This window comes from Galeopterus variegatus, unplaced genomic scaffold (assembly GCF_000696425.1).
Source record: "Galeopterus variegatus unplaced genomic scaffold, G_variegatus-3.0.2 Scaffold6867, whole genome shotgun sequence".
NCBI classification, from domain to species: Eukaryota; Metazoa; Chordata; class Mammalia; order Dermoptera; family Cynocephalidae; genus Galeopterus; species Galeopterus variegatus.
In genome coordinates this window covers 85,405-99,770 of record NW_007732978.1, presented here as the reverse complement: position 1 = coordinate 99,770, position 14,366 = coordinate 85,405, and the positions used below count along the sequence as shown (strand labels likewise).

The window sequence follows — 14,366 nt, the reverse complement described above, 5'->3', positions numbered from 1 at the left end:
CCCTAAAGTGGTCAGTTTATATTGATTAGAAACAAAACCTCAGATTTACTCCTCATATCAGAACAACCAACCTTCTCATTTTTGCATTAGTTCATGACGGAATCAATTGAAACTGAAGCCTTTGAATGAAAAAGGGCAAGTGTGTTAGCCTGGAGCAAATTGTGTATGGTGGGAAGTTACAAACCACAAAAAATGGGTTATTTATTGTGGAAACAGTGGCAACCCTTTAAAAGTACTAGATTTTGCTTTACCTGCAATGATTACAATTATTTCTTGGGTAGATAGAAAAAAAGTTTGTTCTGATTTTCTGGGGGTTTTTTAAAAATTTTTTTATTTTTTAAATTTTTTTACGTGTTACCATGGTTAAAAAAAAAAAAAGTTGTTATTTTTTAAATTTTTTTACGTGTTACCATGGTTAAAAAAAAAAAAGTTACTTTCTCAGGCCAGCACGTTTGTCCCACTAATTGTATAAATACATGCATGTATTAAAAACCTCTGAAGGTATTGATGATGCCCACACCACAGCCCCATCAAGAAGAGGTTATTTTAAAAGACATTCTCATGTTTCGTATTTATTTACTGCATTAAGGCCAAGTTTTTTTTTTTTTTTTTTGGAAAACTTACTTTGCTTTACAAAGCTATTTGTTATTCTTTTCTGAAAATGAGTGTGCTCATAAGTAATTGTTTGCAAGGAGCAAAAATCTTCCCTAACCCAGGTACCTTATTTACACCTGAACCACGTCTCTCCTATGCTCACAGGCAGCTCCAAGTCCTTTTTGCTCATTCTGCCACAGACTATACTGTCAGAGCTTTAAACTTCGGATGTTCAGTGTGATGGAACCAAACCAAGAACATTCTCACTTTAACACTGATAGGTGGCAACATGGACATTGGGATCAATGCTGTCTTTCACGGTGTTTAGTTCCTTAACACAGACGGTGTTCATTTAATTTCTTCTCCTGGGGTGACCTATATGTATATAGAGGGAGAGAAATACAGTAGCAAAATGCTCATTACTTGCAGACAACACTGAATTCCAGGTGAACTGTACTGAATGCATGGAAATGAGGAGAGTTTGTTCTCCCATGCTTGCTTGCCAAGGTGAAAATTCACCCCTGAAGTTACTCATTTGCAAATGCCTTTGAAGTCATTAGATAATACGATTGGCTTCAAAGGCACCAGGAGGCCAAATTTCACATTGGAGCTGTGTGTACCCAACAGTGGAATTTGGCTCCCAACCTATAACTAAACTGATAATGCATATCGGTTTTAAAAACTGACTTTTCACCTTGAATCTGTCTCCTATAAGACCACTGGGAACAGAATGCTAATGTATTCTGGCCTCCCTCCAATTCTGCCATTATAGATTCACCTTCTTAACCCGTAATATATATAATTCCTTTTTCCTAGTGCCTGCCTTACTGAGGCCGTGCACACGTGTGACCACTCAGCCAGCATATTTGCTGGGAGAGCAGGGAACATGACTTGGTGCTGCAGTCGATTAGTTCAGAAATCTTAAGACCATTCCAAGAGCACAATTTTATGGCTCTCTGATTCATGATATGGATATGTAACATGATTTCTGATGTGTGGGAGCTGCAGGATAAGCCTGTCCTGAATAAAGATCATCACAAATCTTTATTGAATGATACTATTGGAAAGTGCACAATTATGGCACCTTATAACCACCTCCCAAACTTTCTGGTTTGGGATTCTGGTTCTCAGTGAAGTCAGGGGAAGATAGTGAGACAGGAAACTAATTTCAGCAAGCGTTCAGGTGATTCTTATGACTGGGCAAGCTTAGGAACACTGCTTTAAGGCAGAAGTATCATGAACAATGGAAAATGGAGAAGCTAAGATCTGGAAGAAGAGGAGGCAAAGCCAAGGTGACAGCCTGCCCCCTGATTAGCAGTTTTAAAGAATCTCCAAACTGATTCTTTAAATCACAGCATTCAGGGTATTGTTTGTTCAATCTTCCAGCCCTTGGCACTGGGAGGAAATGTTTCTCCCCTTCTCCTTTTCCTGCTGCCTCCTGCAGCTTTCTCAAGCCACATACTGGGCAGAATATTTGTGCTTGGGAAAAATAAACAGCTACAGCAACGAAAGAAAGGATGAACGAACAACTGCTTTAAACCTTCAGTTTTTAAAATAGATGATGGGACTAGCCTTGCAACTCCCCTGAAGGCAAACATCTGAAACCTTGGAAAACTGTCTGAAGCTTAGAGTTCTAGGTCAAGTTTAATACCCAAGTCACCGAGGACATTCGGAGGCCCTTGCTTTTCAGTGTCGCAGTTGTACATATGCCACTCTTAGTGTGGGAATCAGTGAGCTTGGAACAAAGTCTCGATCTCTCCATGCCTTCCGGATGCTTTCTAAAGAATTGTATTAGGATATACTGTATACTTGAAAATTGCTAAGAGAATAGATTTAAGTGTTACCAGCACACACAAAAGAAAATGGTAATTAGTAAGGGTGCTTCAAAGAGTTCATGGAAGAATAGAAATGAAAGATATATAAATCTTTCCATGAGCTTTTTGAAGTGCCATCATATACCAAAACATCTTGTTATACACCATAAATATATATAATGTTTATGTGTTAATTAAAAAAATAAATAAAAACATTTTAGGTTAAAAAATAATGATTTATTTGAATTTGATATTGTGATGAGCAAGATTTAAGTGGAACAATTACTATATCTGAAATCAAAGGCAAGATTTTCTATGGAAAATGTTTGCCTCTAATAGATGTATGTAAACATACATTTCTCTCCTGCCAATTTCTTCCTTTTTCTTATTTTTGCATGTTGCTGTTTTTGTTTTTCAGGTGGTACCACCGTGTTGGCCACAGAAAAGCCGACAGTAATAGACAGCACAATTCAATCAGGTATCAAATAAAATATAAAACGTGCTAGATTCCATATGCCCCTCCCCTCCCCCCACAACAATAGTGCATTGCTGCACTTCTTGGTTTCGGTTTCCCCAAAAGTCCTAGAAGGGGAGATGCCATGCAGCATCTGGTCTCCAAGCATGAGCTGTAAATATTGCCTTCCTTTCCTTTCATCCACATGTATATGCAGCAGGCAGTGAGATTTCCTCCTCCATCAGTAATTGCCAAATGGTGACAATCCGAGCTCTCCACCGAGGGAACTGAGGAACATACTTTGTTTAAATGCAGCACATCTAGGACAGGGACTGTGTTTGCAAACTCTAGGAGAAGGAAATCTCACAGGCAGCAGCCTGACTATTTATTTTCATCACAATTCTGCAAAACCGAGACAGGCAAAGTTTGTCAGTTTTGCCTGCCACGGAGTTGGCAGCTTTACAACAGCGTTTCCAGTGGGCGTGCCACGAAATGGGGTTCGGAAACCACAAGTTTATAATTGTGCACGGGGAAGGGGCGCACCCTCGGGAACAGCACCTCCTCGTCCTTTTATTCATAGAAAGGCTTTTTAGCAGAGGCTAGCCCCAGCTAAACACATGGTGGGCTCCCTCTCTCTTTCATTCTTTGTTAGTATTCTGTGAATTTCTTCCCCACAGACACACACGAAGGGAAACAGTCAGTATAAGCAATCAGAGGTTTTAAATACTTTAAAGTTAATCATTACAGTGAGGTGAACAGGTCAGTTTTCCAGCTTCTCCCATTTCCTTTACTGAAGCTCACTCAGCCTTGGCCAGCACAGTCATTTATTAATGGGGTGTGTGGAGTATATCAAGGTTTCCTCAACGCTATGACACTACCCGGCTAGGCAGAAAGTAGAAAGGACTGCTCTAATTAGTATGCTGCCTTAAAGGACGCTGTCACTGCTGACCTGATTAAACTGCAAAAACAAACTTCTCTTTAGTTGAACTGAACTCTGAGTTTCCCCAGGGTGTGCTCAGGTTGACAAAATTCTTGCTACCGCACAGCCCAGACACCCCCAAATGTCAGAAGATGAACAGAAGAGAAATCGCCGAAATTCTGAAAACTCTACAATCCTGCACACACCTTTTCAAGTTATAAACTGTGGCCTTCAGGGGTTGTGCGCCACCTCGTGCAGCCGAGGCCACCTTGTGAGGGAAGCCTGCTTGTCCCTTGATTCCTACCTGACCTGAGAGTTCTCAGCCCGCAGGATGGTCTTCTGTGGAGAAAGGATGGTCACCACCAGTTGGCTCTTCGTGACCCTCTGGGATAGGAAAGTGGGGGGATGAGGTGAATACATGAAGTTCTAATAATGTAACAAACATTTTAGCTGTTGTCTGAGTGGCTTTTCTTGCCAGAGAGGTAATTAAAGCCACTCCTATGAAGTTGCCAACTAATTCATCTCATTTCATCTCTCTTCCCTTGCCTATTAAAAGAGATCATTTTTTAAAAAAAAAGTGAACAACAGCTGAGAAGAAAATGAAAAGTTATATCAGATTCCAAAACTAGATAATCCTCCCCGAACACCGAAGGTCTCTATGATCAGAGCAGGAATGGTTCTTGTGAACACATTTGATTTGTGCGTCACTTCAAGATCATTTGTGGGATGGCTTTATGGAGGAGCTCCAAGGCCAATCAGTCCTCTCCCAGGTCTGCTGTGATCAGCGGGCAGGTATACAGATCACGAACCAGTAAGACCCATGGTGGACACCATCTGAACAAGTTCAGTGCAAACCGCATAGCTTACTGATAGGGTTGGTCTGGTCCAGTCTGGATTTCACAGTCAGCCCAGAGTCCTTTACAAATCAACTTGGTTTCCTGTTTTTCCATTGTCTGAATCATGAATCTGGGCTCCAAGTCCTCATTTGTGGGTAGTGGACTGTCTGACCTTTGGAGGAGTTCGGTTCATTATTACCTTCTGGCTAAGCCAATGCACAGAGCACTTCACAAGGACCTGGGCATGCTTGAGTCAGCGGTCAGGTCTACCGTTGGCTAACGCCGAGGTGCTCACGCAGTGGTCGGATTCACCTAATTGATACTTTGATCCACACTGTTCTACAGGCTTCAGATTCTTCAGGCATCTTCACAAGCAGCAGCAAATCGTACCCCAAACCTTCTTCATCCTAATTTAATTTTGCTGAAGCCATTATAGACTCAAGCAAAGTCTTAAGATTTCATTTTGAGTATTCTTATCAATATAATAAACTCAGTGGGCATATAATATTCATATACTGTCTGGGTTGTAATCAGATGCATAAAAGCCTATTAATGCTCTGCCAGGAACAGATGAGAACCCTGCATTTTAAATCCAGCTCTCTCTGGTGAGGGCTCTTACCCTCTGAGGATCTTTAAACATTCCTATAGCAGCCCAGAGTGTGTTCATAACCTATGATTATGGGGCCTTTGTATCTCCACTTGTTTGCACTGAAAGACCAGTCTATGAGTAAGTTAGTTAACATACTCAATAGAAGTTTTGCATACCAGCTTTACAAATTAAATCCTTGTGCATATATGGTGCTAATGATTCAGGATGAGCTCAACAAGCACAGCTGGTGCTTGCTCAGAGAGGCTATAAATTTAAGTTCAGAATATTGTTTCCTGCTATTTTTAAGAGTCAAGAAAGGATTTAGCCAGATTATTCCCATTGAATTTAATGAGAATTGTGTGCAGCTACAGGGCCTGGGTAATATTTTGAAAACTTAAAGGTCAGTAGTCCTGTGTATTTATTTCATTCATCCATTTGCTTTTTTCTCTTCCTTTTTCTCCCCTGTTGTCCTCTCCTTCTGTCTTTCTCACTTACTTTTATTTTATGACTGGATCCGAACCTATGACCTTGGTGTTATAATATGGCTGTGCTTTAACCAACTGCACTAACCAGCCAGCCCCTTGTTTTCTTTCTTTTTCCTTTCTGTAAGTGTTTACGGGTAGTTTGTGTGCTTATTTGTCTTTCTAGCCAGGCTTAAATTTTCAAGATTGAGCTTCTCACCCCACAACCCTCCCCCACAAGATGCAGTGATTTAAAAACATTTCTTTTCAATAAATGAGATTGCCATAAGTTATATGATCAAGACAAGAAGATAAAAGAGCAGTAAAATACAAAAAGTTAGAGCGGTTCACCTTGTTAAATTCACAGGATTGGAAAGGACATTGGAAGATAAAGGCAGACAGCCATTCACTGAGGCGAGGATAAATGTCTAAAACATCCTTTTAGGCAAAGCTGTTCCGTGTCCTGGTCATTACAAAAATATCCAAGTTCATATGCTTTATGAAATCATCAGAATATTAATAGCCAAAATTATGGAGGATGTGGTTTTCTATACTATGCAATAAATTTAATGTATTAACAAGGCAAATATAACCAGAAATGTGTGTGCTATAATGGCTTTCTGGCCTCCTGTATGTGCGTGTCTTCTAAAGCACATTTAAGAAGAAAAATCAAAACCACACACACACACATTAACATTTTCCCATATTGACATTTTCTAACATGAGATTATGCAACAGTACATTCCAGATCCTGGGTATTGACGTCCAAGGTTGCTCAACCATTCAGTTGACTGTACTTCATCTGCATAATTCAATCTTGCTGCACAAAAGTGTGGTAAATTTTGGAGAGGGTTTCTCAAGCCTTAAGAAGTCCTATTTCATGGTTATGGTAGACTAGACATGAAATATCTCTCTCTGATGGCACTACAGCTGTGAAATGCAGCCCTTCTGCACCAAGTTTAAGGGCTCACATTATACACATCACATGGTGTACTAGTTTACTTTCCCAAACTGGCTCTGTCTGCCCTTTGGGAGGTCACATTGTCATTGGGAGAATCCATCCTGCTCAGTTTTGATAATTCATGTGGTGGGTTCCTTCCAAAATTTGATATTAGCACTTGAAAAGAGTTCCTTGGAAATGAAAAATGCAAAGTAAATCTTCCTTATCTAGTCAATAAATCTTTGCATTAAAATTCCTCCCACCATTGTTAAAGTGGGGGAGGGGCAGTCAACACCAGGCTCAGAGGAGAAAGCAAGAGACTTTGTGTTGAAGACTTGGGCGAGTTACAGAAGAGTTACCAACAATCTTATGGTCCCAGCCTGACCCTAATACAGCACATAACACCAGACTTCCCTTATTGCATGCAGGGATTCTTTTGAGGCTTATTTTTAAGTTCAATTGGCCAGACGCCCCGGGCGCCTTTCTGTCTGTTTCAATGCTGCCATCTTGTGGAATGACACGCAAGCAAAGGACATCCTTTATTACAGAAAACAGCCACTTTTGTGTGCTTCTCTTTATAAGAGAAGAGGAGTGGGATAGGCAGAACATGAGAATTTCATCTTTGGAATTATTTTTATTGCTAGTTTACCAAAACAAATTCCAAGGAGCAATGATTTCATTTTTCCCATACATAAAACGTCAAGCTCCTTTCAAAGAAGGGTATGGGTTTTTAAAACACCATAGTCAGGTAGCACTTTGTCAGAGCTGCTACGATTATTCCAGCAAATCCATTCATGCTTTCTTCTCAGATTCCAAAGGAAGGATTTTGAACATTAAAAAATTAAAATGGGTAGCTATTTAAATGTGCTTTGGCTTCATATGACCTTGCATTGAGGTTTTAAGTGGGGAGAACAATTTATATGCAAATAAAGATGTTCACTATAAAAAGCAGAAACTTATACTTAAATTAATGGACCTGATAGAAAGCACAGAAGGAAAAAATAATCTTAAGAAAATGCTTCAGAGATTTCTGCACTGACACCAAAGACCTGAAGCATGAGCTGGTGTGGCGAGAGTGGAGGCGTTCCACTAAGTCACTTCTTTAGACTTTTGAGGTTCAAGGATCAGTCTCTAATTAAGATTCTTTTCATTGGTAGATATCAATTTATATGATTCATCCTCAAGAACAGAGTATTTTTCTTATTAAATAGCGTGGAAACAGGGAGAGTTCTGCAGATGTAATATACGTGCTTTGGAAAGTAGCCTTCCCGGAAATTTTATACCTTACATGGTACTCCTCCTCTTCACGTGTGCTATACTTCAGCCAAAATTAACTTTTCCCTTGTCTCCAGGGCCTACACTCCTTGACATTTGGCTTTTATTGTCTGCTCTACTGGAAAATCTCTCCACCCAGTTCCACAAACTCAAATCTAATTTATCTTTTGTAGATAATTCAAATGCCACCTCCTAATCCTTTCCCTCTTCTAGAGGTGATCTAAAAAAAAAAAAAATGTACTAAATGTGATTTTGCAAACATTTTGACATCTCCATGCATCTTTTAGTTTCCTGGTAATCCTGGATTTTGTGACTTTCCCAGAATTTTCAAACAGACATAAAGTTGTATAAATCGTGTTTTCCATGAACAAATTAAGGGCCTTTGTGACCCTGAATGATTAAATTTGTCTTTCTCTGCTTGTTTCTATGTTCCCTTTCCACCCACTGAAGAGTTTCCAACATATGGTTTTAACTGTGAATTTGGATGGGGCTCTCACAAGACGTTCTGTCACTGGGAACATGACAATCACGTGCAACTCAAGTGGAGTGTGTTGACCAGCAAAACGGGACCCATTCAGGATCACACAGGTAATGGGAAGTTCACTGTGGCCTCCTGGCTTTGCAAATTCTCTGTGAATTGGAGAAGGTGTTACGGGGGAGTGGTTTCTGGTGCCTGTGAATTTAGGGGGGTTAGAAAATACTACAAGTATTCACTCACTTACGCTTTCATTTTCTGGAATTAACAAGGTCACTTTCCTTAGTAGGGATAAGCTTAGGGCAAGTAAAGAGGAATGTTGACTAAATTTGGCCACTGATTGGCCTCTCTGAAAAACAGCAAACTGGGCAAGGATGGGTGAGTTAGTACTCATTTTATACTTTTTCTGAACTTTTTATGGGCAATTTCAAGCTTGTTCAAAAGTAGGGGGGAAAAAGTAGGATAGTGAACCCCATATGGACATAACCTTGCTTCAACAATTATCAAGTCGTAAGAATCTTATTTTATCTCTATCATCCCTGACTCTGGGTTATTTTCAAGCAAGTTCAGACATATAAATTATGTCACCTTTATTTTGCAACTAAAGAAACAGTAAGTAATCTAATGCTTGCTCTCTCTCAACCCTTGAGGTAGAGGTGGAACAAGGTGAGGTGGGATTCTTATCCTTTGGAAAAAAAATTTGTATCTGGCCCATTTACTCCGAGCAGGTATAAACTTCACCATCCAGCTCACGTCCATCCCACCTCCTGCCTTATTTTCTTTGTAGGATTAATTGGTGGGGGAGAAGTGGGTTGGGAGACAGAGTGAGATGGCAACTGCTCCAGTGAACTTTTTTTATTGACCCCGTCCTGTTTTCCTCCTTGTCATTTCATCACCCAAATTGAGATATGCTATAAAGAACCAGCAGTGTCCTGCCAAAAACAGAGACACACACACACTCACGACAAACGTCCAGCCTGCAAACTTCTACTTTACTTAGTAATACAGAGGACTGCTTACTCCAATAGTGGTTTCCCAAAAGGTAACCCAGAGGAGCATTTGCTGATGCTGAGAAATCTCATTAAGTTCTCCTCGTGCTGGTGCTTTGGATGAGGGTGTCAGGAGCTGATGGCTGGGCAGAGGATCTTCATGCCTTTCCCACTTCGTTGTTCATTTTTTCCCCATGAATATAACCAATAAATAGGTTGAATAGGCCTCCTTCCACCACGGCTACCTCCTTGCCTAATGAGAATGACAAGGAAATTGGATAAAATTGGACTCTTTCAATTCTGAGACACTTTGAATTGAATCTTCAGACAAGCAGTTTTAGAAAACTTAAAATACTTTGACTGTAAATGGCACTGTACATATAAATGGCATCAAATTAACTAAATGCAATTAGCTGAAATGAAGGCAGTAATGGTGGAAAAATTGATGCAAAGTGAAGCAAAATGGCTCAGTAGGGTCTGACATTCAAAGGAGGTTAAAAGCTGTGTTAGCCAGAGACAAAAGCTAAAAGGCTTGCAGAAGAAAAGTGCTAATTGAGAAAATGAAGACAGAGTTCCTGACCCAGAACTGTGATAAAACCCCTGAAAGGAAAAATATCAGTGCTTTATGCATTGGAGTCTCAGAGAAGGAGGTTTTGTTTTAGATTAGCAGCTGAGAAGTGCGATCCTCCAGAAGGATTGGACTCTTTTGTTCTCCCAGCCACCCAGATTTACTTGGCTGTCATGCCAGCTCTGCCCTGACTTGAAAGAGCCTCTGCAGCACTAGAAACAGTCATTTGTCGAGAGGTGGGTGAGCCCAATGCCTGAAAGGCAGGAACTTGTTAACGAGAAAAAAAAAATCTAGCTGAAAAGAACCCTGCACTTGTAAGACTGGCCCGTAAGCATGAATCTTACTTGTTGGGAAGGCTCATCTTGCAAAGACCGGGAGACAGAGCTCGATGCAATGAGCAAGAGGTTTTTATTTCAGCATGCTGAGGTCACTCCATTTTTCAGGACAGGAGCGGCCCCGAGCTCTTAACTCAAGCATCTTTTATACAGTTTGGTAGGCAGGCTTTGGTAACAGGCTGGGTTGTACGCTGTTTATTGGCCACTTTAAGCAATTTTTAAAACCATTGGGCTTTTAGCTTTTGGTGGGCAAAGGAAGGACTGAGGTATTGACCAACGGTCCACCCCCCTCTTTCCTCCCTTGGTGTCCAAAGATAAGGTACTGATCATGCTGTTCCTGGAGTCAGGTGAGCATACTCCCTTCCTGGAACAGGGTGAACTTTGGGCTCTTTGGAAAGTCCCTTCCCCCTGGCAGCAGAAAGTCCTAATCTTCTGGTGACCAAAGGTCTTAATCACCTGGTAACAGAAGGTCCTAAGTATCTGGTATTGTTTACCAAAAAGGTTGGGGGTTATGTCTACCTCCACACACTCAACTCACATACCACAGATATTAGATAGTAGAAGGCACTTTTGCAAGTCAGTCACTGAGGTTTTTTTGTTTTGGGGTTTTTTTTAATTAACACTATCTGGTAAAATAAATATAAATATCTGCTGCCCAATTCTGAATTTACTTATAGGAATCCCACTCGATTTTCTGTATTTACCCTCTAAGAATGACACCAGGGGTCTCCTTACAGAAGACTCCTGAAATCTCACGTCTTTTTCCCATTCACTGAACGAATGCTATTTGAGTAGCCCTTTTTCATGGCTGGTGTTGTATTGGGTACTGGAAATACCAAGTAGAGAGGAGGTGTCCCTATCCTGGAGGAATTCAGTCTGGTTGTGGGTGGCAAACGATTGCAGTGTGGTTGGAGGAGGGTGTCTGATGGCGGAGGTCAGCAGGAACGGAAAAGATAACATAGGAAGGGTCAGAGAAAGCAGTCCTGTCTTAGAGACCGACTAAGCTAGGGCTTGTTTTAGTGGATTGCAAGTGGTGTGGTTTGGACAGATCCTTCATGTGAAGCAGTGAGTCATGTGGCAGAGAATGCTTGGCCTTGGGTGCTTCGTGAAGTGTGGATGGGCTGAAGGCAGGTAGGAGCCACTGAGGCATTTTAAACAGAGGCCATGAGACACTTCTCGGGCAGCCTTCCTCCCTCTGCCTAGGTCCAATTTTCTCCTTCTTCCTACCACCTATTCTCCAACTAGCCTACATTGTCCTTGTGGGCACAATAAATCTGTTTCCTCTCTGCAGCATTGCCAATTTCAGTCTTTTTTCCACAAGTTTGGGGGGCAGAGGCAAGATGAGTGTGTTTTTTTCCTGTTCATCTTGGTGGACTGATATGCCACTCATCTTAGTGAAATGGGCACTGTCACACAGACAGATGGCCACAGCTTAGTAAATTGGTGGGTCAAGACAAACCCTAGGAGTGACTCAGTTGGCTCAGTCACGGGACACTCCACAAGGACAGAGAGTGAAAGAGCTGTCCTACAGCATCAAACATATTGCTGGACCTGTGTCTTCTTTCCACCCTTTTTAAAAAATGAACCTACCCACTGGTTTTAATAAGAGTGTTATGGCGAGATCTCATGTTAGCAGCCAGGTGAGAAAAGAAAGCTGCTCACTAACATGTCTACTTCCACCTGGGCATGGTTGATGCAGGCAAGCAGACACGAGAACAAGCCCGCATACACAAGTGAAAAAGTACCTTACAAATACACAAGGCTCTTGGGCAGCAAACAAAACATCCCACTGCCCACTGAGGCCTGAGCGTCAGATTCACCCTTACATCAGGTGAGGCATTAGAGTAGGTGATTTCTATTTGCGGAGCAAACAGTGAAACATGAGTTGTGTGTTTAGACCAGGTGGTGGCAGGAAGAAATGTTCCCACTGGGGGTAATTAAAAGCAAAGCTGAGAATAAGTCCTTGCAGCTTGGCAAGTGTCTATGTTGCCAAAATGGCACGTTCTAATGAGCCTCAAAAATGCAACCTTGCCTCTCCTTGAACCACAGGCCCACATCAAACAGAAGTGGGCCTCACAGTTGAGAATCAAGCTCTCAGGTGTGTTTAAGGAACTTATAAGCTATTAAAATAAACCAAGGGAAAAATCATCTGAATTTGAAAAATGAAAAAAAAGATCACTAGATTATTTGGAAAAACTGCAGCTTTGTTATTATCAAGCAATCTTAGTGACCAAAATGTCATCAACCGAAAGTCATGCTGCTCAAATGATAAATAAGAATACATCTAAATTATGCCGTTTAATGTCAGTGTTCACAGGGATGCTGCTGAGACGATCTTAAAGCTGCACAAAAAATAGATTTTCTTCCTAGACAGTCAGACATTTTCTGTCCAGTCTGTGTACAGAATGTGCTTTCAATTTGCTTGCGATGGTGCAGAGACCAACTGAGTCATAGCCTGTGTCCATATGACAAAGCATTTCAGGTAAGTAGTATCCGAATTAGTGCTGCTTTCCAGCCTCCCCCTAATCAAATATCCAGCCACAGAAGATTAAAACAGAGCCTTAGGTACCCACAGGTCCCCAACCACTGTGCACGCTGCTCTCTCTACACTGCATATTCAGGTTTTTGGTGCTCAACCCAAGGGAGAAATTTTGATTAGCGGAACTGGAAAGAAGAGAGACAAAGTCTATTCTCACTAACACAGTTTTTGTCCCAGCAGGAGATGGCAACTTCATCTATTCCCAAGCCGACGAAACCCAGAAGGGTGAAGTGGCTCGCCTGGTGAGCCCAGTGGTCTACTCGCAGAACTCAGCTCACTGCATGACCTTCTGGTACCACATGTCTGGCTCCCACGTCGGCACGCTGAGGGTCAAACTGCGCTACCAGAAGCCAGAGGAATATGATCAGCTGGTCTGGATGGCCATCGGTCACCAAGGAGACCACTGGAAGGAAGGGCGTGTCTTGCTCCACAAGTCTCTGAAACTCTATCAGGTGTGACCCTTCCCTAGGCTGGGGAGGGCAGTGGCTTCGGGAGCATTGGGATCATATTTGGAAGGTCATGTAAATGAGACTTGGGAATTATTCCCAAAATTGTTTCAAATCTTTCCCAAAGTTGAGATATTGCAATTGATCATCTCCGGAGCATATTTCACAGTCTCATAGATTACAGAAATGGAACGAATTTGCTGAGAAAGAAGGGAAAATGCTTCTTTGTAATCTATTTCTTGATATTGCAATTGATCATCTCCGGAGCATATTTCACAGTCTCATAGATTACAGAAATGGAACCAATTTGCTGAGAAAGAAGGGAAAATGCTTCTTTGTAATCTATTTCTGGGCTGTCACAATGTATCATTCCTTTTATTTGCTGCTTTTTCCCATTTTAAAGTTGGTATTATACAAAGAGAGTACAGAGAGAAGCTGCACGCACTCCCCTGGCTGCTAACATGGATTGATGAGTGAAGTGTGTGCTTATGAGGAATCTCATGAATGTAATTTACATGCCATAGCTTGAGCTGAACAAGCATTTGTAAACAATGACATTTGAGATGAGCATTTAAATACTGTGAAAATGATCTCACTTTGTTAGGTGATTTTCGAGGGCGAAATTGGAAAAGGAAACCTTGGCGGGATCGCCGTGGATGACATTAGTATTAATAACCACATTTCACAAGAGGATTGTGCAAGTAAGTATGAGTAGCTATGGAAACCAGTGGAGCACTTGCCCAGGGCAAGGTTCTTTCCATGGGATGGTCTTTGTCTTGCTCATTACGATCTGGAATTTCAGTATGGGCTCTAGGTGCACCATATGAAATGCATATTCTGGTGCAATAAGACATGAAATCAGGTCACTTTACCTTTAGCTACCCCATCACATAACCCAGTTCATGTAAAATGTCTGGTTGGTTACTACAAAACTACATAAATAAAGTGGAATCCAAAGATCATAGCAAAGAAGAAAGACTCTCTGCTTATAAGCTATATATGCCACACCAAAACGTTTCCATGTAAAGTACAAAAGGTCAGACATCTGGATAATTTCAAATATCTGGGTGTATAAACCAAACAGCAGGCTCTTGAAAATTTTCATCACACTGAATTTAGTTAAGATAACGTT

General features: G+C 41.3%; 1 protein-coding gene across 1 annotated transcript in view; it reads left to right on the top strand.

Annotated features, from left to right (window-relative positions):
- NRP1 (neuropilin 1) overlaps positions 1-14,366 on the top strand; it is a gene marked incomplete at its 5' end in the record, with an annotated part of 40,002 nt that overhangs the window by 20,810 nt on the left and 4,826 nt on the right. Inside the window, 4 exons of the mRNA XM_008591368.1 lie at positions 2,827-2,886; positions 8,333-8,470; positions 12,969-13,240; positions 13,839-13,945. Of these exons, the coding sequence (XP_008589590.1) occupies positions 2,827-2,886; positions 8,333-8,470; positions 12,969-13,240; positions 13,839-13,945 (577 nt within the window). The remainder of the gene's footprint in view (positions 1-2,826; positions 2,887-8,332; positions 8,471-12,968; positions 13,241-13,838; positions 13,946-14,366) is intronic.